Below are 25,940 nucleotides of genomic sequence, written 5' to 3' on the forward strand. Positions count from 1 at the left end.
TCTATCTATCTATCTATCTATCTATCTATCTATCTATCTATCTAGAGATAGGGTCTCATTCTGTCACCCAGGCTGGAGTGCAGTGGTAATGATCATAGCTCATAAGCTCATGCAGCTTTGAACTACTGGGCTCAAGCAATCCTACCACTTCAGACTTCCAAATAGCTAGGACTACAGGTGCACACCACCACACCTGGCTATCTTTTTTTTTTTTTTAAATACCTTTTGTGGAGATGAGGTCTCACTGAGTTGCCCAGGCTGGTCTCAAACTCCTGGCCTTAAACAGTCTTCCTGCCTTGGCCTCACAAAGTGTTGGGATTACAGACTTGAGCCACTGTGCCTGGCCTGGCACTGGGAATTTAAAGGAATGAGGCAGCACATCTGATGGGGGAAATCAGAAATAATACCAAGAAGGAAGATGTATTTGCAGTGCATCTTGAATAAGTGAGCCAAGCCAATGTTTAGAAAACATTGGCACTTTTGTGGAATAGCAGTTTGATTCTGGTAGAGAAAAGAGTATGAGGTGATGGTGGGTACAGCAGTCAAGGCCATGAGGAGGAGATGGAGTCAAAACCAGGCCATTTGGTTGCTGAGGTACATGGCAGTTATACATCTCTAGATTTTCCCCCCCCAGAATGTTGATTCTCTGTGAGCATGTGGGATTTTCATTTTTTATTTTTTTGAGTCAGAGTCTCGCTCTGTCACCCAGGCTAGAGTGCTGTGGTGTGATCTCTGCTCACTGCAACCTCTGCCACCCAGATTCATGCCATTCTCCTGCCTCAGCCTCCCAAGTAGCTGGTACTACAGGCACCCAGTACCACGCCCAGCTAATTTTTTGTATTTTTTAGTGGAGACGGGGTCTCACCATGTTAGCCAGGATGGTCTCGATCTCCTGACATTGTGATTCGCCCGCCTCGGCCTCCCAAAGTGCTGGGATTACAGGTGTGAGCCACCGCGCCCGGCCGGGATTTCTACTTTTTATTTCTCTTGAGCTCATTACTCAATTCTTGAGAGGTCTTTCATTTTATTTTCCCACTGAATGTATAATTTGTATTAAAAGTATAAAAGACTAAAAAGGAGATTGAGTACTGAGCATGAAGGTCCTGAATTCATATGGGTGAGCCATGCATGATCAGAACTGTAACTAGGAGGATTTGTTTGCAGGGTTAATTTAATGTGAGAGTCAGGAAGGGGCCCCTACTTTGTCAAAGTGGGAGTTTTGATGGCCCTAATCTATAGAAAGTACAGTGAGAGAGAAAGGGAATAGAGTTGAAAATCTAAGGTAATGCTCAGGTTTCAAGCCTAGGAAGTTGAGAAAATGGCAAGGCCATGAACAGAAACATGGAATGAGTATAAGACCGATTTGAGATGGAGGATGGTGAGTTTGCTTTGTGACATGTTAATCATTGTAGATAGAGATTTGAAGGTCATTTGCAGAAGTGAACTTTGAAAATAGAAGAATGTTTAACACTAAAAAGAGAGAAGAAAAGGGCCAAGGACAGAAAACTGAGGAGCTTTCCTTTGGTGATTTGTTGGGGGATGCAGCAGCACAGTCAGAGTAGTGCAAGTGAACCAGGGGAGGGCAGTGGCACCGGAGCTCAGGGAACACAGAGCATCCAGGTGGTTTGGATACTGCCTGCAACGTGTGGGCTCTCAAGAAAGTCTTTTGAACTAAGCTGAGAGAGATGTAAGATGATAGAGATTTGGTGAAGAGTGGTGTGGTGGCCCTAACGAGGGAAGCTTCAGCACAGACTGGGATCAGAAGCCATATGCAGAGGCTGTGGAACAAGGAAGTGGTGCGGAAAGGGAGTCAGGCTGTGTCTGCTTTTGGAAGTGGTTTGATAGAGAAGGAAAGAGGAAACAGCAGAAGCTTGGGAGGGTAGCACTGCTTAGGAAGGTTTCTTTTTAAGAAGTCAGGAGAAACCTGTGGCAGGGATGGATGGAAAGGAGAGACTGAGGATAACAGAAACAACAGGACATTAGAGGGGTGGGAGGCAATGATATAGAGAGTCATACTCATTAACATACCCAGCTTGGCAGAGGAGAGGGGGCCAGACTGAGGAAGAGAAGAACTTCTTCCGTCTCTTCTCAGGAAAAATTGAAGTGAGGGTTGGATGCAGTGATTCACACCTGTAATCCCAGTACTTTGGGAGGCCAAAGCAGGGGAATAGCTTGAGCTCAGGAGTTTGAAACAAACCTGGGCAACATGGCAGGACCTTGTCTCTACTAAAAATCAAAAAAATTAGCTGGGTGTGGTGGTACACACCTGTGGTGCCAGCTACATGGGAGGATCACTCGAACTTGGGAGTTCAAGGCTACAGTGAGTGGTGATCATACCACCACACTCCAGCCTGGGCCACAGAGTGAGACCCTATCTAAAAAAGAAAGAAAAAAAAAAAAAGGAAAGAAAAGAACTGAAGTAATGTCACCTGCTCTCAGCAGGAAGGAATGTGGATAAGGTTGTGGATTTGAAGACAGTGGCTAAGGATTAGAACAGCTCCTTTGGTGGAAGATGTGGGGAATGGGTCTGAGATCTAGAGTGCTGAGCAGCAGTAACCAGGCAGAAATGGGAGAAGACCAAGGCATGGTGCCTTGGGCATGGGAGCATCAGCAGCCCCAAATTCTGGGCTTCAGGTTTGGCAAGAAGGCAAGGCAAGGCCAGGTAGAGGTGACAGAGACCTGGAAATCTGGATCAAAACAAAAGCAGGCTTATAGAAGGAATGAGGCCAGATGTGGTGACTCATGCCATGTAAACCCCGCGCTTTGGGAGGTGGAGACAGTAGGATTGCTTGGGGCCAGAAGTTTGAGATCAGCTTGGGCAACGTGGCCAGACCCCGTCTCTACAAAAAATTGAAAAATTAGCTGGGTGTGGTGGTGCACACCTGTATTCTTAGCTACTTGGGAGACTGAGGTGGAGGATTGCTTGAGCCCAGGAGTTCGAGGTTGCAGTGAGATATGACCAGGCTACTGCCTGGATGACAGAGTGAGATACTGTCTCAAGAAGAAAAGAATAGGAGGAAAAGAAAAGAAGGAATAGGAGCAGAGGAACTAGGGAGGGAACAATATTGGGTCACTTATTTTCTCATATTCCCCTCTCTCCGTACAGTATTTAATGTCTTTTTTTAACTCTAGCCTCACCCTCCTCATGACTTATAACTAGTCTCTTTTAGTACTGTTCTAGATTGTGTGTGCTACAATGTAGAAAATAAAATAATGGAAGCTGATCCTAGGATGAATACATCCTAGGCTGCTACAATTTATTCCAGGCATTGTGTTAAGCATTTTTCATGCATAACCTTATTTATTGCTTATGAAAACTCTGTGAGTTTAACTGCTAAACTTTTAATATTTCTTCTTAAAGATGAGTCACAGAGAGATTGGATAAATTGTTCAAGGTCACATGGCAAGTGAATGATGGAATTGAGTTTTGGACCCAGGTGGGCTGATTTGAGCCTTACCTGTGCTCTTAACCACTTTTCTAAACTGCCTGTCTGCCAAGACCTGCCACACTTGTCATAGAGCAGCTGTATTGCCTTTAAAAAAAATCACTCAGTCAAATTGTCATTGTCATAACAATAACATCTGAATCAGCCTTTACAGTTTGGAAATCACATTATTTCTTCAGTCTTCACAAGATCTCTGTGAAGTTTGCAGGCATGTGCAGGACAAAGGAAGAGACCTTCAACTCCAAAATCTCTGTATCTTTACTCCTGGAAGTCTTTGAAGTTTTGTTATTCCAGAGTGTGACCAGACCAAAGAACTGTGATGTTTTTTTCTGTTAACTATGCTAGGCTTTTTCTTTTTTTTCTTTTTTTAACTAAAGGAGTTCTTTCCACAGACCTTCTGCTTCTTTCCAGGTCATAGAACTCTATATGTGGGAGTTCGGATGCCGCTTGGCCGGCAGAGCCATCGGCACCACCGCACTCATGGCCAGAAGCACCGGAGACGAGGGCGGGGCAAAGGAGCCAGCCAGGGGGAGGAAGGCCTGGAAGCCCTGGCCCACGGTAATGGCCTTGGGAGACAGGGTGGGTGTCCATGGCCCAGAGGCATGGGGAGGCTGAGGGGACATGTGACTGACATTAGAAGCTGGTCTTGATTCTTGAGCCTTTTTGTAGGATTTTCAGAGCTTCCTTCCAAGAAGAAATGCCTCTAAGAGGCAAAAATATTTTCATGAAAACTTCACAGTTCTGACCTCCTAAAATCAATACCGTAATAGGTAAAATCCCTTGCTAGAGAATTAGCCAATCTTTTTGATAAAAATTCATCAGTTTTCCAGTTTCTTGTGGGTTTTCTTCAAGTGGTCTTCATTCATAAATTTTTCCTCCCATGAAGCTACTTCTGCAGAGTAGCTTTTCCTCTGAGAATAAAGAAATATTTTTCTTCTGCATTCGTTGTCTATATATATTCCTAAAGTTGTTAGGTAGGGAAGAATGCTATTTCTGTTCTAAGTGTGAGGCTAGAGCAGACCTTTCTCTTTGGTTGATTTCCTAGACACACCATCTCAGCGTGTTCAGTTCATTCTTGGCACCGAGGAAGATGAAGAGCATGTGCCTCATGAGCTGTTTACAGAGCTGGATGAGATCTGTATGAAAGAGGGAGAAGATGCTGAGTGGAAGGAAACAGCCAGGTAAGGCCCCAAAATGGCCTGCATCAAGATCTGCTTGGGTAGGCAAATGTATACCTTTCAGCAAGTGACAGGCCTGCCTGCCTTATTTCTTCTTGGGAGAAGCTGTGACTGACATGGGGACTGATGTTCCAGCGTCTCCCATGGACAGTTTTGGTGTTGGCATCTTTATGATATCTTTGGTGATATCTATGCCAGTTGACCTCGAGCATGGGATTGGTGAAATAACATGGGATATTCAGGGTTCCCCTCTCATTTGTTTGGGGCTCAGGGTAAGTTTATGGGCTATCTTGGTACTATTATAGGTCTGGCTTAGAAGATGTAGACAGGGCCACCTTCGTGGGGACCTAGTTTAGCAGACGCAGCATAGGTCCAGACTTCTTCTGCAAGTGAACTATAGGGTTCAAATTCACCGGCAGTTACAGAGTTTTTGAGACTTTAACTTCCTCTGGGACAATTCAACCTCATAGAGACCCTTGGGATTATATCCAGCCTGACTGTAGGCTTCCTGGAGTGGTTGCAGAATAACTATGCTTCTCTGAGACTCAAATCCCAGAAGAGCCCTCAGGATAACCAAGGACATGTCTAGGCTCCTCTAGTAACTGACCAGTGAACCTTACAGATGATGCCTGAGCCTCGAGGAAGGAGCGAGGTGGGTAATTAGGGAAGTGTGGCTTCAGCTCTCACTGAAACAGTTCTTGCTGGATGCCTGCTGTATTGTAAATGTTATGGGTTGAGAGATTTAAACAGGCCAATTGACCTGGTACTAAGTGAAAAGGCAATCAGTCTTTTGTTATTCCGTCTTGGCAGACTTCTAAAGGTCACACAGAACACTGAACACTAAAGGTCACATAGGACAATGATAAAAAGAAAAATATCATTTTATTAATGTGATTTGTCAGTGTGTCCAAATGATATAGATTAAATCTATGTTTTTAATTGTACAGGTAACTCATGCTTATTATAGAAAGTTTAAGAATAAAGATAAGCAAAAAGAAAAAAATTGTCTGTAATTCCACAGCTGCAGGGTTAGTGAGGAATGTAATATTTGGTGTCTTATACATGTAGGTATTTGACTTTTAAAATTTTTTAAAAAATGAGAATGGAATTAAACTATACTCAATCTTGCAGTGTTCTATTTCCTGCTTTTTTCACTTATCAATGTACCCTGAACATATAGATTAGATTTTACAATGTTCAGTATGGCTATCCAGATATTTTCCTCTGTGGCTTACATTGAAGATTCTCTCTTAAAAATTCCTCATTTTCTATCTTTGGCATCTAGTTATTTGTAATGCTTTCAGGTGGCTGAAGTTTGAAGAAGATGTTGAAGATGGAGGAGAACGCTGGAGCAAGCCTTATGTGGCAACCCTTTCATTGCACAGCCTGTTTGAGCTAAGGAGCTGCCTTATTAATGGAACAGTCCTTCTGGATATGCGTGCAAATAGCATAGAAGAAATTTCAGGTAAGGTTGGGGAAGGAAAAACAGAGAAACTTTCTTATAAATTTAAGAGTGGGAAAAAAAAGAGTGTGGTGTGGCAGAAAGAATACTGTGGCTTGTGTGACCTTGGGCAAGCCACAACCTTCCAGGCCTCAATGTCCTTGACTGTGGGAAGTGTTTCAGGCTAACAAACAACTCTACCTACTTCACAGGTGTATTATGGGATTCAAATGACATGGTGTTAAGTTTCCATTTGTCTGTTTATTCAGCAAATGTTTTATTTTGTATCTGCTATATACCTGGTAATGTGCTAGGCATGGGGGAATAAAGTCCCCTTGGGTACGGTGGCTCACACCTGTAATCCCAGCACTTCGGGATGCCAAGGTGGGTGGATAACTTGAGCTCAGCAGTTCCAGGCCAGCCTGGTCAACACGGTGAAACCCTGTCTCTACAAAATATACAAAAATTAACGGGGCATGGTGGCTCATACCCGTAGTCCCAATTATTCAAGAGGCTGAGGCATGAAGATCACTTGAGCCTGGGAGGTCAAGGCTGCAGTGAGCCAAGATTGTGCCACTGCACTCCAGCCTAGGTGACAGAGTGAGACCCTGTCTCTTAAAAAAAAGAAAAAAAGAAAAAGAAAGAAATGGTTCCTGCCTTCAAGGAGCTCACCTTCAAGTGGGGGAAATAGCCATGGAAATGACAATTAAAATAAGTGCAACGACAGAGACATGCTTGATAATAATTAGAGAAAGGGACAATTGGAAGTTGTGTGGAAAAAAAGGAGTAAAGAGAATTAAAGACTTTAAAATATAGCATCTAGGGCAGATATGCAGGAACTTGAGCCAAAGTGCCTCTACCTCTTCAGTAAGATGTGAAGGGGAGATGTCTGATTGTTCTTCCTGAAGTGATTGAGTGTTAAGTTACTGTGTTTGGGGCCTGCATGGAGAAACACCTGGGCGCATGGTGTGAGTTTTCCCTTGAATTGGTTCTGTTTGGCTGGACAGGTTAAAGAAATATTTCTCCAAATCTTTCTCTATTTCAAGTATCCAAGTCATTCTGTCTCTCTGGGATCATAGGAGGACCCAGGGGAGGGGTAAGCACTGATGGGACATTGGGTCCCCCTCTTTTTCAGGGAGGTACCCCAGAAGTATCACTCTGCCTGGGAAAAATGAAATTCTCATGTTCATCATTGGAGTCACATTTTGCTAACTTTTGACTATTTGTCTGAAATCCCATGAATGTCCCTAAAAAGGTTGTTTGTTAGGGAGAAGAATCCCTGGGAGCCATTGAAGCTGTTTAAAACTTTGTAAACAACAGCAGTCACTGGAGAGTTTTGGACAGGGTAATGATCAATCAGATTTTGCATATTAGAAAGATAATGATGACAGCAATATGGAGGGTGAATTGATGGGAGAAATGCATTAGGCTATTGCAGTAGTTCAGGTGAGATCACCTGCACTGTGGGCAGTGGCAGTTAAGGGGTGGATAATTTTTCTTCTGATAACTTTAAGTGATAAGAGAGACAGGAGACGATAGATAGAGGGAGACATGAGGTGGATGTTCTTTTTTTTTCCCCCAAGATGAAGGGTCCTGAAGCATGATTATAATATCGGGGGAAGGAACCAATGAATATAAAGGTTAAAAATGCAGAAATGTGCCTCTTCAGCTTGAATATGAAATAGATTTTCCTCATTTATTGCTTCTAGTACTTGGATAGTCGTGGATGGAATTAGAAATTGAGGATAGGTTGAGGTTTTTGGGAGGCTTTTGAAGTAGTATGTAGGACTGAAGTAAAGTGCTATGATTCTTCACATCAGGTACCTAATATATTCATAATATTTTAGTGATACAGAGTAAAGTGCATAAAGGAAAGTCAGCACTCTCTCTATATCATCTCGTTTAATTTCCCGTAACAACCTTCTGACAGATAATATGAGCTCCATGTTACAGATGAAGAACTGAGGTATAGAGAGATTATATACCTTGCTCAAGATCACACAGCTAGAAAGTGGTAGAACAGGGAAACAATGTGGGCCTTTAACTCCAGAACCCATCCTGATAACTGCTCTGTTGACTGCCACTTATCCCTAGGTATTGAGATTTTTTTCCCCTTCAACTCTGTTGGGCTTGATAGGTTTAAAGGTGATACTTGGTGGTAATTGTCTGGGGTGAGTGGTTAGTTAACTTAATTTTTCTTATAGATTCCTCTTCTAAATATCCCTTTGGAGTTCTACAGTTATAGTTCTTCTTGACAATTACAGCAGTGTTAAAATCTTGGAGGAAGGGAATGTAGGGGAAATTTGGCAGATGACAGAACAAAGTAGGTGATAATGTGAACTTTCAAATTATACAGTCCTGAATTTGAATCCCAGCTCTGCAAACTGCTAGATGTAAGACGTTGGAGAATTTTCTAGCATTTGGGCCTCAGTTTCCTCATTTGTAAAAATTGTTGTGCTAGTACTCACTAGTTACTATGTCCAATAATAATAATTTGTTACATGAATAAAGTATAACTTTTCGCAGTCACTATCATCAAATGGTACTTTCAGACATGAAGCTGAAATTGCACCTCAATGACCCTAGTGGAGCTGCTTCCCCCTACTCTATGCCCTTTACCCCGATCCACCTGATGTTGGCCTCCTTGGGTTCATTAACCCTCAGTCTGAGTGTTCATGTGAGTGCCTACTTTCCAGACCTGATCCTGGATCAGCAAGAACTGTCCAGTGACCTGAATGACAGCATGAGGGTTAAAGTGCGGGAAGCCCTTCTCAAAAAGCATCATCATCAGAATGAAAAGAAGAGAAACAACCTCATTCCCATTGTTCGCTCCTTCGCTGAGGTTGGCAAGAAGCAGTCTGATCCTCATTCGATGGATAAACATGGTAAGATTATTAGGTGATTTTTCTCTCTTTATTAATAAGACATTGGGAACTAGTTGGAGATACTGACTTACTAGGGGTAGGGGCTGTATTTGTCTAATATGTTTCCATGTCCACTTAGGCACTTAGTACTTTTTCAAGACTGGTAAGATTGGTGACTGGGACTGGTGCCCATCTCTGTCTCATGGCATTCCTCAGATAGGTTTTAACGGATCCAAGATGAGGGACTTATGCCCCAGGGTGGCCTCAGAACTGATGTAGCTTTTGAGAGATAGCCACATTGGGGATAATTTGAGACCAGAGAAGGTAAACTGGAGCTTTTTAGAAGCAAACAAATGTCTTAGATTAGGGAGGCAAAATACAGTAGACTAGGTTCTTGAGTCAGACTTGTAGGCTTGTGATTGTGGCTTTACCGCTCACAAAATGTATGACTTTGGGCACCCTACTAAGCCTCTTTAAGTCTCACTTTCTTACCTATAGAGTAAGAGTAATAATAGGACCTACTCCACAAATTTATTGTGAACTTCAATGAGTTAATCCATGTAAAGCCTTAGCCAGATGCATGGTGGATTATAAGCACTCAGAATTTCAGCTACTGATTGGTTCCTTTTCCTGTGGCCAGGCAGGGTCTCATCTACATTTATTTCCTGGTCTCTACTCATATTGAATCACCATGTGCAGGGGATATGCCTGGGAATCTATATTTTTGAAAAGTTTTCCATAGGGGTCTCTCATATGCACGTCTGGTGAAGGATCACTGCCTTAATAGAGAAATAAAAGAGGCTCATAAATGTGTTCAGATAGAAGGTGCAGAAGTAGCAAGAGCTCTGTCCTTCTCTTACCACTAACTAGTAGATAAGGAGAAAGATATGTGTGGATCTTGACTTCATAGTCATCTTAACCTCTTTTCTATGTAGGCTTTGCAGGAGAAGGCAGAACCAACTGATACTGGGTGGGATGTATCAGAAGGGGAAAAGGGCAGGGACTCAGGATTTTGTTTGATTTTCTCCAAATAGGTCAAACCGTGTCTCCTCAGTCTGTTCCAACTACAAATCTTGAAGTAAAAAATGGAGTGAATTGTGAACATAGTCCTGTGGATTTAAGCAAGGTGAGCAGAGTCATGGGAAATTGGCTTCTAGGCCTAAGGTTCTTTTTAGTGGAATCCAGAGTTTAATTGCTGGAATCTGGGTAAGATTTAGTGTTTCAAGACTCTTTCCCTAAGACTAGAGCTTTTTCTGCATAAAAGGAGGCCCATGTGTGCATGTCTTTTCCCTTCTGCTTCAGCCTGGATGAAGCTGACTCAACAGTTTCTTCCTCCGGATTCAACCTACTGAAAACTGAGACTGGCTACTTAGAATCTTCCCTAACACAGATCTCTTGATTTTTCAATTATTTTTTTGGTGCCTGCTCTCCAGCAGTTCCTTCTCACCCCCAAGGGTTTTGTCAAAACAGTATTTTGGATATCTGTTTAGAGACAGATGTCTCCTAAAACTAATTCTTGGTTGAAGCTCTCCTTGAGGACTGTGACTTTGGTATCTGAGGCCTTCTGTAGTAGCAGTGCCTCACTGCAGCTTCTGGTCCAAGCCTTGGTCTCCTTGTCTCTAGCCTTTCCTTGCTCTGGTCTGTCTTTGACACTGTGTTTCTAAAACACAGATAGTGTCTTATCACTTTCTCTGCTCATAAGGCTATCCATTTTATTTAGAAAACCTGAAACCCCTGACAAAACATTTGAGTGTTTAAAAAGGGAAAGAATGTGACCCAGAGCTTCAGAAACATTTCTCTTGGAGGAAGCTTAGGGGACTGGGATTGAAATAAGAATACCTGGTTTTAAAATCCAAATCTATACCTTAAAAGCTCTGTGGTCCTGGGCAAGGCAACTTCACCTCTCTGGGTTTCAGATACTTCATTTTTTTTTTTCCTTTAAGTGGGACGAATACAGTCTGTCATATCTTCCTTCTGGGGTTTTTGTAAGGATCAAATAAAATAGTGTAAGAAAACATTTGCTAACCATAAAATGACATATGAGTGTAAGGTATGAGGAGGGTGATTGATATTTAAGGTGATGGTGCTGGGTGCCGTGGCTAACGCCTGTGATCTCAACACTTTTGGAGGCTGATGCGGGTGGATCACATGAGGCCAGGAGTTTGAGACTAGACTGGCCAACATGGCAAGACCCCATCTCTACTAAAAATACGGAAAAATTAGCTTTACATGGTGGTGCATGCCTGTAATTCCAGCTACTGGGGAGCCTGAAACACAAGAATTGCTTGAACCTGGCAGGCAGAGAGCTGTGAGCTGAGATTGCGCCACTGCACTCCAGCGTGGGTGACAGAGTAAGACTCTGTCTCAAAAAAAAAGTAAATAAAAATTTAAAAAATGATATTTAAGGTGGTGGTTCCCAAGTTGTCAGAGGATTCTTTTGAACTTTCAGGTAGACCTTCATTTCATGAAAAAAATTCCTACTGGGGCTGAGGCCTCCAATGTCCTGGTTGGAGAGGTGGATATTTTGGACCGTCCCATTGTTGCCTTTGTGAGGCTGTCTCCAGCTGTTCTTCTCTCAGGCCTAACAGAAGTACCAATCCCAACAAGGTAAAGGCAAAGATAAAACTCATGCATTCTATCTAATATTCAAATTTATGTAGTGCTGGTAGAAGAAACCAGTTAATACTGAAGTTTAGAATTAATTAATTTTAGGAATGGTGTTTATAATTGAGCAGAAAAGCCAGATGTGCTGGTGTGTGCCTCTAATCCCAGCTACTTGAGAGGCTGAGGTGGGGAATTACTTGAGCCCAGGAGTTTGAGCCTGCAATGAGCTAGAATCCTAGGATGGCATCATGGCACCCCAGTGTGGGTGACAGAGTGAGACTCTGTCCTTTTTTTAAAAAAAAATCAGTAATCTCAGAAAATTGAGGTATATTTGATTAACCACCATGAAAAGGAATTCTGAGATTTCTCAGGCTGTGACTGCACAGTATGTTCAGTCTTGGAAACAGAGAATTGAGACCATTCACAGGACATAGCAAGGGCCAGTAACTTGTTAAAATAGGAAGCCAAGTCTTATCTTCTCAGTTCTATAGAGCCATATTCCAGGGAAACGTCTCTGAATAAAGGTATTTGTTTCCCTTTACACAATTCTGGCAGGGTTTGCATGGTTTGCAGATATACAAGCATTTGTTCAAAAGGCTATTCATGCACTCTGAAGGTGGTGATGCTGGTGATTCGGAGCCCTGCTACTTACAGAGAGTATTCAGATGTCCAGAACACATTTAGACTCCTATGTAAGGCTTGATCATTTCAACTTCCTTATCCCTCTCCTCTCCCCATCATTTTCTGATTAGAACAATAAGTGGAATTCAGACAACCTTGAATTTGCACCACAGTGCCATGTTTTGAAAAAGCATATTTTCTACAGCTAGGAAGTGTGTCTATGGAAACCCTAAGAAATGTAACCACATCATTGAATGATGCCACACAATAGCTTCCAATGCCCATAGTAGAGCTATTATTAGGTCAAAGCAACTCAAAGTGCTCCTTTATTACTGTCTCCTTGTTTTTTTTTTGTTTTTTTTTGTTTTTTGTTTTTTTTTTGAAGGTGCAGTGATGATTTCTGTATGATAGGAGAGAGAAATCTTATGCTGTTTAGAGAGTACTAATAGCTCTTCTTTATATTTACTCACGTAATTTCCTCCTCTGTATGTTTTGCCAGATTTTTGTTTATCTTATTGGGTCCAGTAGGGAAAGGTCAGCAGTACCATGAGATTGGCAGATCCATGGCCACCATCATGACAGATGAGGTATGTGCAACTTCTGCTTCAGTCTTCCATCTCATAAATATTTATTGAATATTTACTCTGTGCCAGGCACTATGCTAGTTGTTGGGGATAAAATACTTTCCATTGCAATGTCTGCTGGGAAGTAGTTCAGGGCACTTCTCTGAGAGCCTAGTGTGGAAGGACCAAGCTCTAAAGGATTTTTCTTCCTATGTTATCTCTCCTTTTTTGAGTAATCAAGAATGCAGAGAAATCTTTTTCTGGGGAAACTATTATTGCCAAGTAGGATATAGAGAGAAATATATTAAGGTTGGCTTAACTTTCAAGAGAAGATGGTTAATTAAATACATTCAAGCTATTTACATATAGAAACCTCACTCCTGTTCCATTAAATGAGACCGGTTTGTATAAGGTCATGGGTATGACCTCAGGCAGTGTAGTGTGAATATCTTGACTAGTCTGTACCAAAACAACCAGACATTTTGACATTTTGACATAGAACCCACAGTGCATACTCTGATAAGGACTGCACTGCTTGGTAAACTGCAAAGTATGGCTTTCAAGGCATATACCTTAGGCGGCAGAGGGAGGTGTGGCCTGTTTTTTATCAGCTTTCTTTGATTGGTAGGCTTAATTCATGAAGGACTTTCATTAGTAATTCCATCCAGTGTTTCCAGCCTTCATGATCAAGAAACTTTCCCTCTCAACCTGGGAAAACTAATTTAAAAAAATTTTTTTTTCATACATCTTGCCTTTCCTTCCATCCTTTGTGGAGGTTACATAATTGTACAACTTTAGAATCATGTCTTATCTCTTCTTATACTAGCAGACATGTATTTAGCTCTTTTTGATGCATCTCTTTCCACACTTTTAAAATCCTTTTATCCTTGTACTTCTCTAAATGCTAAAGTTTTCTGCATCTCAGATCCCCATGACAGAGATAAAAATCAAGAGATTGTATTCATTTTTCACCATATCCACTGGTGACTGTTTCATGTAAAGTTACTTTTAACTTTCCTGAGGGTTTTTTCTTCTCCGTAGATTTTTCATGACGTAGCATATAAAGCAAAAGAGCGAGATGATCTCCTGGCAGGAATTGATGAGTTCCTAGACCAGGTGACGGTGCTCCCTCCAGGAGAGTGGGATCCCTCCATTAGAATTGAGCCACCCAAAAACGTCCCTTCCCAGGTAATGTATGCACATCAGCCAATGTGGCTATTGTCACTTACTGACTGCCCACCATGGACAAAACAAAGACCATGTGGGTATATGCTAAATATATCAAGATGCAGCCCTGTTTTGGCGCACCTAGAATATCAAAACAGTAATAAAAATAAATCTGGGCCGGGTGTCGTGGCTCACACCTGTAATCCCAGCTCTTTGGAATGCTGAGGCAGGTGGATCACCTGAAGTGAGGAGTTTGAGACCAGCCTGGCCAACATGGTGAAACCCCATCTCTACTAAAATTACAAAAATTAGCTAGGTGTGGTGGTGGGTGCCTATAATCCCAGCTACTTGGGAGTCTGAGGCGGGAGAATCGCTTAAACCTGGAAGGCAGAGGTTGTAGTGAGCCGAGATGGTGCCACTGCACTCCAGCTTAGGTGACAGAGCGAGACTCCACCTCAAAAAAAAAAAAAAGAATTTGCGTAACATAAATTGGCTCAGGTGTGATGGGGTTAGTCAGGATTACCTGAGGATGAATTTTAAGCCAAATTTTGAAGGATTAATGTGAAATAGCAGAGAGAAGGGAGAACATTTCTTGTGACTACATTGTATACAAGTCATCAAATGAAAAAATCAAGTTGTATAAAGAGAGCAAATAGAATGTCTGATATCTTTCTGACATATTAAAGATGAGAAAGGAACTCCTACTGTATACTAGACACCAGCCAGGTGCTTTATATATGCAAATTCAGCCTTCCCGGGAACATCCCTCAAAAGATATTGCTATCTCTAGTTTTACAAAATGAGGAATAAAACTATCTTCTAGGGCAAGATTTTAAGGTAAAGTAAGATTACACAGAGGCAGATTTGAAACTGGAACTTAGGTCATATTTGATGCCAAAGCCCCCATTTTTCTCTTTCTAGACAAGGCTTAGTTAGGAGTCAGGTACTATGCAACAGGAAGAGAAATTATGGGGTGTGTGTGTGTGTGTGTTTCAGTAAAGTCAATAAACTGCATCAAGTCAGTAAGTGTATTTGTTTCTTTTTTTTTTTTTTTTTTTTTGAGACGGAGTCTTGCTCTGTCGCCCAGGCTGGAGTGCAGTGGCCGGATCTCAGCTCACTGCAAGCTCCGCCTCCCGGGTTTACGCCATTCTCCTGCCTCAGCCTCCCGAGTAGCTGGGACTACAGGCGCCCGCCATCTCGCCCGGCTAGTTTTTTTTGTATTTTTTAGTAGAGACGGGGTTTCACCGTGTTAGCCAGGATGGTCTCGATCTCCTGACCTCGTGATCCGCCCGTCTCGGCCTCCCAAAGTGCTGGGATTACAGGCTTGAGCCACCGCGCCCGGCCCAGTAAGTGTATTTGAAAGCTACAAACACTTGGGCATTTTTGGTTGCTTTTGGGTTATCCCATTGCCACTCCTTGCTGATAGCAGGATGGAAAGATAGATGTTACCTTTACTAATTTTGTAGTCTTCTGTTAAAAGGAAAAAAGGAAAATGCCTGGAGTTCCAAATGGAAATGTTTGCCACATAGAACAGGAACCACATGGAGGTCACAGTGGGCCAGAACTTCAGCGCACTGGGCGGTAAGTCCTGGGACGTTTTACAGCAATGCTGCTTATTGGGTAGAAGTTATGTAAAGCAATGAGGCATCCTCTTTCTTTCAGCCTACTTCTCTGTAGTGGGAATTTATTGGCTGAAGAATGACATTTCAAATGGAACCACTGACTAAAAGTATTATGAATATATCAAATATCGTATTCTTTCAAGTTTCTCAAATCACCTACCATGTTTTGTCTCACCTCCAGTCCTTCCTACCATTGTTCACTCTGATTTGAACACTCTTCCCTTTCCTCATCTCCTTGCTAACTCCTACCTATCCTTAGTCTCAGTTCTTGTGTCACTTCCTTTGGAAAGCCTTCTAGGACTCTTTCTGGATGAGGTTAGATGTTCCTGCTATGTAATATCACAGTATTGAGCTCTGACCTCCCTTCCCCACATTACAGCCTTTATCATACTTTATTGTTATTGGTTGATCTATTGTCTTTTCTGCTAGACTGTTTGTTCCCAAAGAGCAGGGGCTCCATTATATTCCTAGGACCCAGCACAGTGCCCTGAACAGAGTAGGGTCTCAATATCTGCCAAATGAATGAAATGAATGAATACTTTTAGAATGATGTCTGTTCTGTAGCATGGAATGGACTAGGTATGATAAATGTTGAGTGATCATTTTAGGTTAAGAAACTCCCTTAGAGTAGGAAGACAGGTACTATTTTAGGTGTGTGTGCCTCAGAATAGGCAATCTACTCTTCTAGGCCAACATTTTAAGGACAGATGTCCAAGGAGGAGGTAAGTGAGGGAAGCAGGTCCCCAGACTAGGAGGTTTTATTCCCTAGGTCAGAAGGTCGTAAACGAGAATGATATTTTGAGTTAGTGTGATATCCAGAGGTGTTCCCAGAGAAGGCTGAGACTATAACTCTGTCTCTGTTAAGCTGTACTGTGTCTAAGAAGGTTCTGCTGGGTAGAGATTCTCAGGGCAGGACTCAGATTATGGAAAGCAGCTTTTATGTCCTCTAACCCCTTGCTTTCTTCTTTTCTGCCTCCTTGCTTGAGGTTGCTTTCCTTACTCTTCTATCCTCAGCACTCCACCCAGTGGAAACTCAGAGTTGTTTTGGAATTGTGGAAAGCATTTTATTTTTCCAATCTTGGAAATCCAGGGAGAAACCAGGAGAGGAGACAGAGAAACAGGAGAGAATGGCACTTGACTAGCAGTGTCCTGACGAGGAGCATGTTTCCTGGTAGGAAAAATGTGTTGGAGGGTAGGGGAAGATAGCTGTGCTCTGGGAGGGAGCATTGGTGGAAAGAAGGAGTGCTTGCAATGAAAGGGCCACTGAAAAGAGGGATCAGCCTTCCCTTTTAAAAAAACATTTTCTTTAAAGTTGGGAGAGGTCTCAGTTGGGTGGGGAGGCCTGCTATTGAGAGGCAGTTCAAGGGAAGCATGTGTCCTCAGAAGGGGTTCCAGGATAGAGACTCTCCTAGAGGAGGTGGTAATTTTTTCAGGAAAAGGTTTTGAGTATGGATTTGATATTTCAAAATTATAATTTATCTTTTGGATATAAAGGGTACCCATAGTTTAGGAACTTAAGAGTTTGAAAGTAATAGAATTTAGGGCAACAAGGTTTTCCTCAAACCAGTATCTGTGCAGAGGTGAGATTTTAGGTTGCTATTGGTGCCAAAGAAAACAAATGGATTAGCGTCCCAGGCTTTGTGAGAGGGGGTCACTTATAATCAATTCCACCTGAGGGTTTGGGAGACCATTATATTGGATCTCAACAGTTATAAGATCTTGGAAATGGCATCTGATGTCCCCAAGGAAATCCCATATTGCCAGGATCATATGCTTATTCACAAACCGCAAGTATCTTAACTCACAAATTCAAATGGAGTTTGAAGGAGTTCTCCCATAATGTCATGTCAGGAACTTCTGGAATTGACAAAGCTAAAAGGAAGCTCTGGGCTCAGAGCTTAGCTCTGCTTCATATGGGAGATGCTTCCTCTTTCTGAGCTTCTGTCATTTTCCTTAGAGCCCTTAGTAAAGGGCCTCAAGCCATATGACCTTTCTCCCATTGTAGCCCCTTAAGCAAGGTGACATAATGGCTGCGAAGATCATATTTCCAGGCCAGCTCTGGGCTCTTTCTCAGTCTCAAATTATGTGGGAGGTAAATGTGAGCCTTTTTTTGCATGTGGACATCCTATAAGTTTCTGTACTTTCCTGGACTGCATATTAAAACCACATTAGCCTGGGTTTTATAATTTTTTGGACTATTAGTTGTGTTTCTTTGAGATGCAAAACTGCTTTATGCATGCCATGTTGCACAATCTTGGAGCAAAACTTGAATAACATCTTAGGGAATGTTATCCTTGTTGGATGGAGAAATATTTGAAGGCAGGGTGAAGTAGACTCTAAGAAGGTGGGAAAGAAGACAAAATTGAAATGGTACTGTGAGTTCTGTATGATCTGACCCTTCAAGCCAGGGTTAAGACAGATCTTAAACCTCCCTGATATTGACTAAGGCAGGGATGCCATAAGTAACAAAGAAGAAAGTATGACTAGAGTGTTCCTAGGCCACAAGCTCCACAGCAAGGAGGGTGCTCTGGAAAGGGTCTTTTCAGGGTAGATTTCTGTCCCTTATGGGAGATGCCACTTTTCGGAAGGGTTAATGGAAAAAAGAATCAGGAGCTGCTATCTGGATGATCCCCCCACACTTCAAACAGGTTTCTTCCAAAGTATACCAGACAAATGGATAGCTGGCCTGTTTCTAAAGCCCTCCTGGGAAGGGTTCCTTAAGTCTATGCTCCAGAGCCTACTGACCCTCTACACGGGTAAGTCCTTTCTTGCATCAAGCTTAAATTAAACTCATATCCCTGTGTGCCTCCTGCCCCAGAAAACTTGAATGTGAAGGACAGTGTTGAAAGGGAAAGGAAATCCCAAGTACAGAAAGAAGCATCCATGCCTGATGAATATCTGTTGTAGATGTGCAACCACAGTCTGATTTTATGCATGAATGAGGTATGAGGCTGACTTCATAAAGTGTTCAGAAATTATTTTATTAATTTATAGTTATACCATCCATATGAGCTCAGATCTTTCCCTGCCTTTTAATCACTGCTAGACAGATAGATGTCTTCCCTTTCCATGGCTTCTCAGAAATCCATTTCACGTAAATCTTTTGTCTGTTGCTCACAGACACTCCTCTCCTCCTGTGTCTAGGGGCTGAGTATTCATGGCAGCATCTCAGGTAGCCTCAGAGTGTGTGTGTGTGTGTGTGTGTGTGTGTGTGTGTGTATGTGTGTGTAGGGGGTCACTATTATACAGGGAGATTCTTCTCACAGAATTATGCTCTCCAGAGGAAGATGACTGGTAATGAAGAGGTGATAATCACAGGATAAGAAGATGCTATGTTAGCTAAGAACCCAGAAATACTTGAATCTTACCCCAGCTAAATTACTGCTGCCTGCAAGGTATTGAGGGGCTATTTACCTAGAGGAGAAAGCAAGACAAAGTGACACTTTATTACTAACTGAAGCATTGGCCCCAAACCCTGAGGCCTCATGATTTAGGCTAGACCATGTAGATAGCTCCTTTACCTAAGCTAGGTTTGCCAGATAGGCTAAAACTAAGGCAGATCACAAGACTGGCTTTGCTTCTCTTCCTTAAGCCCAGACCTAGATTATGATGTTACTGCTGTAAGTTGAGGAAAGGTGAACCCAACTATACCCACCAGAACCAGAGGAAAAGAGTGGGAGGGTAATTGTCTGTCCTGTGTCCACCTGCACACCCATTGTACTAGCTAGATGAGAGAGAGTGTTCCAGGAGAAAGGGCTGGCTGGATCTTCTCCCCTGGCATACAGATCCCAGGCCTCCTCATACTCCTCCAGTCTTCTAGGTGAGAGAAGGAAAGAGAGCTCACTAAGTCTCCTTCCATAAGAGAGTAGCTTGTGTGCTTTTTTAAAAATAGCTTTTTGTTATAGAAAATTTCAAACATAAAGAAGGGAGAATAGTTTAATGATCCCCCAGGTACCCATCAGCTACTACCAACATTTTGCCAATCTTGTTTCATCTGTTTCTTCCCAGTTAATTTTATTTTTATGTTTTCTAGATTATTTTAAACCAAATCACCGACATTTTACCTGTAAATACTTCAGTATGCATCTCTTTGATTAGGACATTACAAAAATTATCATGCCATTATCAAACTAACAAAATTAGCAATCATTCTGTACATTGTCTAGTGTTCCATTCTTATTAAACCTTTCTATGATTGTGTTAGCAACATCTTTTTTAGAGTTCATTTGTTTGACATAGGAGTCAATCAAAGTTTGCATTTGGTTATTATGTTCCCATTTTGTAATAGTCCTTCTTCCTTTTTTTCTATGCCATTGATTGGTAGAAGAAACCAGGTGATTTGTGCTATAAAATGCTGAGTGGCTGTTTTTGTTATTCACCTGATAGCCCTCCCCCTGGTGCAGTTACTCCACTCTTAGAAAAAGTGATTGAATTGGGAACACATCTCCTCCTTAGTGTGGGATATCTTGGTCTTGGTCTGTCTCATCTTTGAGAAGAGGAGAAGGGCGCTGAAGTCCTGCCACCAAGTCCTGTTGATTCTACCTCCTGATTAGCTCTTGAATCCATCCACTTCTCATCCTAATCTATGTTCCATTCATCATACTACCACAGAGTGGTCCTTCCAGAATGTATGTTTGATTATGTCACTCCTCTGTTTATAGTTCTTCAGTAACTTGACATGCTATTAGGATAAAGTTTTAATTCCTTAAAACCATTTCTGGCAGGCGCGGTGGCTCACACCTGTAATCCCAGCACTTTGGGAGGCCGAGGCGGGCGGATCACAAGGTCAGGAGGTTGAGACCATCCTGGCTAACACAGTGAAACCCCGTCTCTACTAAAAATACAAAAAAATTAGCTGGGCATGGTGGCGGGCGCCCATAGTCCCAGCTACTCAGGAGACTGAGGCAGGAGAATGGTGTGAACCTGGGAGGTGGAGCTTGCAGTGAGCTGAGATTGCACCACTGCAATCCAGCCTGGGCAACAGAGCGAGACTCAGTCTCAAAAAAATAATAATAATAATAATAAATAAAACCATTTTTAAGTCCTTTTTGGCTTAGCTTCTCCAGCCTTGTCTATTGGCATTCACCCTTCGCACTGTATTATCCACCCACATCTCTCAGCACCTTGATCCACCAAGCACGCTCACCTTTAAGTGTCACCCATATTGGTCCCTCTGCCTCATCTGCTTAACTTCCAGTCCCTCCCTGAAGTCATGGCTGAAATGCCCCTCCCTGCTCTATGCCACCATAGCACCCTCACAATACTGCCTGTCTCCTGCACTAGACTTGGTCCTGAAGAGCAAGGCTGTTCATGTCTTGCTCATTGCTGCATCTCCAGTACCTGGCACAGTGCTTGGCACCAAGTATCTGCTGCTACTTGTCAATTGCATGAATGAATTATTTTACACATTTGTCACAAGTAAGGGGGGTAGTTGTTCAGAGTAAGAAAGTGCATGTGATAGGGGCTTTTTATCTAGAAAACATTTAATAAAACTAGCAATTTTAATATCTTAAGTTGGTTTTGCACATTTCCTCCTAACAGCTCAGAATTTAAAGTCTGAAGCTAATACTTGCTTTCATGTTAATTTTTTTGAACTTTTTATTGAATGGATAATATGCATATCTAAATTAATTCTTTGTATGTTTAGGGTATTCATTTAAATATACCATAAGTCCTACCCTTGGTTGCAAAGAGACTCTGTGCTGACCGAACAGAGATATCTGTACTGGAGTCAAACCCAAGCCAAAGTCTTACCTCTAAACAGAGCACATTTGAAATGCTTTCAAATGTGTGCTGTTTACATGCTTTTAGGGAAGAGGGACTGTGTTAGAGGCCTGTCTATTGTGTTTCCACAGGCTATTTGGGGGCTTGGTGCTGGACATCAAGCGGAAGGCCCCCTGGTACTGGAGTGACTACCGGGATGCACTCAGCTTACAGTGTTTGGCCTCCTTTCTGTTCCTGTACTGTGCCTGCATGTCACCTGTCATCACCTTTGGGGGATTGCTTGGAGAAGCCACTGAGGGACGCATAGTAAGGACTTTTAACCACTTCTAATGGTCCCAAACAAGACCTAAAATATTGTGGCGGCGGCCAAGTCCACTGTGGGGGAAATTACCTGGTCTAGGACTGAAGATTTTTCCTCTAAATTACCATGGTCTTCTGACATCATACTAAAGAGCAACACAGTCCTCTCTTTAGAACAGACTCTTCTGCTTGAGCATCGGCTTCAGTAGCTGGTTGCCTAGTTGAATTTTCTATTGCCTCAGTGATGGAAATTGGATATATTGATGCCATTTTAAAATAAGATTTAAAGTGACTCTATATGTGAGCTTGTAGTGTGAATGGTATCACTGTGCTTTCTATATATTTTCAAATACTGAATTGAGTCACTGAAGAATAGGAATTAGTTAAGGAATCATGTGTCAATGGATCTGGGCACCTGAATTATTAAAGTAGTATCTGTTTATAGGAGTATTAGATGGTGTGTGCACATCACTCTTGCTAAGATGAAATATAAGCAAATGGCCATCAAGGCACACAGGAGAGCAAAGTCAGGAATGTAGCTAAGCCAACATTACTCTGTACTGATGGGCTATGGACTCAGTGATGGCTTTTTTTCCTCTCAGAGTGCAATTGAATCCTTGTTTGGAGCCTCCATGACTGGGATTGCTTATTCCTTGTTTGCGGGACAGGCTCTCACCATCCTGGGAAGTACTGGGCCAGTGCTTGTGTTTGAAAAGATTTTGTTCAAATTCTGCAAGTAAGACATTTGTTTTTCTGAAAACCCTAACCAGATTTAGTGATTATGTTGCCAGGATTAAATGTCAGGGTTCTACTCAGTACAGACAGACAATATCATCTGGATTGGAAGAAACCTGAAAGGAGACCATAATTTGGTCTGTTGTCCTGCCCCCAGGTAGCACCATACCTAAAATAGCAGATCTCCTGTTCTTTTTTTTTTTTTTTGAGATGGAGTCTCGCTCTGTCACCCAGGCTGGAGTGCAGTGGTGCAATCTCAGTTCACTGCAAGCTCCGCCTCTCCGGGTTCACGCCATTCTCCTGCCTCAGCCTCCTGAGTAGCTGGGACTATGGGCGCCCGCCACCACGCCCAGCTAATTTTTTTTTGTATTTTCAGTAGAGACGGGATTTCACTGTGTTAGCCAAGATGGTCTCGATCTCCTGACCTTGTGATCTGCCCGCCTTGGCCTCCCAAAGTGCTGGGATTACAGGCGTGAGCCACCGCACCCGGCCTCAGATCTCCTGTTCTTAATGAGCTTGATTAATATTCCTCAGCCATTATTGAAGTCTTGACATTTTATGTTTAAAAAGATTTTCCCTAGCTAATTCAAACTTCTCCATTTCCATTTTGAGTTAGTTTTTAATTTGGCCTCATATTCCCCCGCCTTTTTTTTGTTTGTTTGTTTTTTGCTAGTGGTAGTGGGGCACACGAGTGCTGTGGTTTCCCAACTTTTCCTATATAATCTTTTCTTTTTTCCTTTTATATTTCAAGTAGCAGCTCATGGGACTAGGGCCAGCCCCCCTTTTTTTTAACTGCAAGAATAAGATCATAATTACATTAGGTAGTAATGGCAGGAATGTATATGAGACAATTTCTTTTTTCAGTTTTCATATCCTTGCCCATATCCTGTGAGGCAAATCTGTATTATAACTGTGCCAGAGCATTATTTAGAAGTAAAATACAGTCAGAATTAGGGATAAACTGGGTTCCAGTGCTGGTTTAGATGAGATGAATTAACCACATTTCTGACTCCTTGTCTCTTAATGCCATCCATCCGTGCTTTCTGATGAACTTTGGTCTTGTTTCAGAGACTATGCTCTTTCATACCTCTCCCTGCGAGCTTGTATTGGACTGTGGACCGCTTTCCTGTGTATTGTCCTTGTGGCAACTGATGCCAGTTCCCTTGTCTGCTACATTACCCGTTTCACTGAAGAAGCATTTGCCTCCCTAATTTGCATTATTTTCATCTATGAAGCAATAGAAAAACTGATTCACCTGGCAGAGACCTACCCCATCCACATGCACAGCCAGCTGGACCACCTTAGCCTCTATTAGTAAGTGTGCTTTCTGCTTATTTTTAAAAATTGAGCAAAGGGCCTGAGTTTAATTGCTGATGTAGAGTGCTAGGCAGTACTTACAGCTTCTGGTCAAGAAGTGTCTTGCCCTTTGGGAAATGGATCTCAGATATGGACAAGGAGTATTGGAGGGCTGCCAGAGGAGAACAATCAAAAGTGTTGACAGAGAAGATCGACTAGAAGTCACACAGAGGGGACTCAAGAAATGCTTTCCAGACCATGTCTTTTGGTTCTAGGCACTGAAACAAAAATGGGCTGCAAATGTAACAGGGAGAATTTGAGTTAGTTATGGGGAGGAACTTCTTTTTGCAAGGACTTGTGAACCTCTGGACTATGTTATCAAGTGTGAGAATGGACTCTCTCCTTTGTTGAAATGAAGGACTCTCTTTCTCTGAAAGTATGTACAGGTAACTCTTAGGGATTATTAGGTGAAGATATATTAATCATTCCTTTCAGATCCAGAAGTGTCTCACACTGTATCATAAAGATCCAGAAGCCTACTTACTTCTTAGATTTCAACTCAAGAAATTATGATTTCTTTATGTGTTCAATATGGTTTGGATCACTTGGAAAAGAAACACGGTATCTGGCTGTGTTTTCAACCATCTAGGACACTCTGGTCCTATAAACATTTCTTCTCTGTAATAGTATTCTCCAAATTATGACTAAAGATCCTCTTCCCTTAGCCCTGTACATCAAGTTCTGGCTGTACAGTTCTGATGTGGAGGATCTGGTTGTGAAATGCACAACTTCAGTCTGAAACTATCTCAGAAGAGAGAGTACACTGTCTGGAGGCATCTGCGAACCAGCCGCAGATACACTTTCATCTATTCTAGTTGTTCTCATTAACCTTTTAAAAATCAGAATTAATAAAAAATTTACTAGAACTTTATTTTACTAGAAAGTAACAATGATTACGGAGTATCATCTTCAAAGCCTAGTGAATTGGCTCCTATTGGCATTAGAGTTCTCATTTCTGTAAGGTTCATTCTTTGACCTCTTTTTATCATTATTTTCTTTGTTTAACAAATATTTATTGAGCACTTATTATGTACCAAGCACTGTTTTAGGCCTTGGAAACATAGTGGCAAACATGACAAAGGATCTGTCTTTATGAGGCTTGTATCTGAGAAGACAGGCAAATTGACCAGCCCTGGATTGAGTAGACTTTGGTTCCAGAAACAAATTCTTTGTTAATAAAGCTCAAGATGATATTTTTTTTAAGTCACATTCTACTGTTAATTCATATGGTGCTGATGTGAAGCTAGAGCTCCTCAACTCTTTAAATGATTTTATGTTAATATGTGTGGAATTGATTTTTAAAAAATGGTTTATTTTTTAAAGCAGTTTTAGGTTCACAGCAAAGTTGAACAGCAAGTACAGAGAGTTTGCATATACCCCCTACCCCAGCACAGGCACAGTCTTCCCCAGTATCAATATCCCACACCAGAGTGGTAAGTTTGTTACAATCAGTGAACCTAAACAGACATATCATTGCCACGCAAAGTCCGTAGGTTACATTAGGGTTGACTCTTGGTGTTGTGCATTCTGTGAATTTTGACAAATGTATAATGACATGTATCCTCCATTATAATATCATACAGAATACTTTCACTTCCTTAAAAATCTTCTGTGCTCTGCCAGTTGCTCTCCCCCTCCTCCCAACTCCTAACAACCACTGACCTTTTTATGTCCTTATAGTTTTGAATTTTCCAAAATGTCATAGTTGGAATCATACAGTACGTGGCATTTTCAGATTGGCTTCTTTCACTTTGTAATATGCATTTAAGGTCCTCTGTTTTTCATGACTTGATGGTTCATTTCTTCTTAGTACTGAATAATACTTCATTATCTAGATGTACCACAGTTTGTTTATTTTGAATTGATTTTTTAAACCTAAGTATAGGGCTTTATAGCTTTCCCTATTACTTTTCATTTTGTCGATTTCTGCCTATTATTCTAACCTGTTGAGAGCTTTTTGAATTTTAATTCAGTCATGCCATATCTTAGAAGGCATGTTTATTAAATTCACAGGTCATACGAAGTTAGTAGGGATGGCTGTGTCAGTTGACCATACTGGGAGCCAGGTTGTGCATGAAGCATGCTAGGACTGGGAGGCAACAAACATGGTGGCCGATGGCACCGGTGTGGTCTGGTCTGGTCTGGTTTGGCTGGAGTAGGAGGCCTGGGAAAGCTAATGGAGCTTCTAGGTCTGGCTCCACCATGAGTGACCAGGGAATGGCCAAGGTAGTGGGATATTACCAAAGATAACTCAGTGTCAGGAAGTGCTTACATCACGATTCCAGGAGACTCTGACTTCTAGAACAAGAGCATGATGAA

The 25,940-nt window shown here is 41.9% G+C and overlaps 1 protein-coding gene across 3 annotated transcripts in view; it reads left to right on the top strand.

Annotated features, from left to right (window-relative positions):
* Positions 1-25,940, top strand: part of SLC4A8 (solute carrier family 4 member 8) — an 89,305-nt gene that overhangs the window by 22,121 nt on the left and 41,244 nt on the right. The window contains exons 3-14 of one of the 3 annotated variants that reach the window (XM_037997100.2): positions 3,839-4,004; positions 4,492-4,627; positions 5,929-6,089; positions 8,762-8,950; positions 9,964-10,055; positions 11,379-11,536; positions 12,654-12,741; positions 13,759-13,905; positions 15,365-15,465; positions 21,362-21,536; positions 22,133-22,266; positions 23,334-23,579. In XM_037997100.2, coding sequence (XP_037853028.2) covers positions 3,839-4,004; positions 4,492-4,627; positions 5,929-6,089; positions 8,762-8,950; positions 9,964-10,055; positions 11,379-11,536; positions 12,654-12,741; positions 13,759-13,905; positions 15,365-15,465; positions 21,362-21,536; positions 22,133-22,266; positions 23,334-23,579 — 1,793 coding nt within the window. The remainder of the gene's footprint in view (positions 1-3,838; positions 4,005-4,491; positions 4,628-5,928; positions 6,090-8,761; positions 8,951-9,963; positions 10,056-11,378; positions 11,537-12,653; positions 12,742-13,758; positions 13,906-15,364; positions 15,466-21,361; positions 21,537-22,132; positions 22,267-23,333; positions 23,580-25,940) is intronic. The other 2 variants (XM_008003288.3, XM_037997101.2) reach the window with 2 other exon arrangements.

Source organism: Chlorocebus sabaeus, chromosome 11, assembly GCF_047675955.1.
Source record: "Chlorocebus sabaeus isolate Y175 chromosome 11, mChlSab1.0.hap1, whole genome shotgun sequence".
NCBI classification, from domain to species: Eukaryota; Metazoa; Chordata; class Mammalia; order Primates; family Cercopithecidae; genus Chlorocebus; species Chlorocebus sabaeus.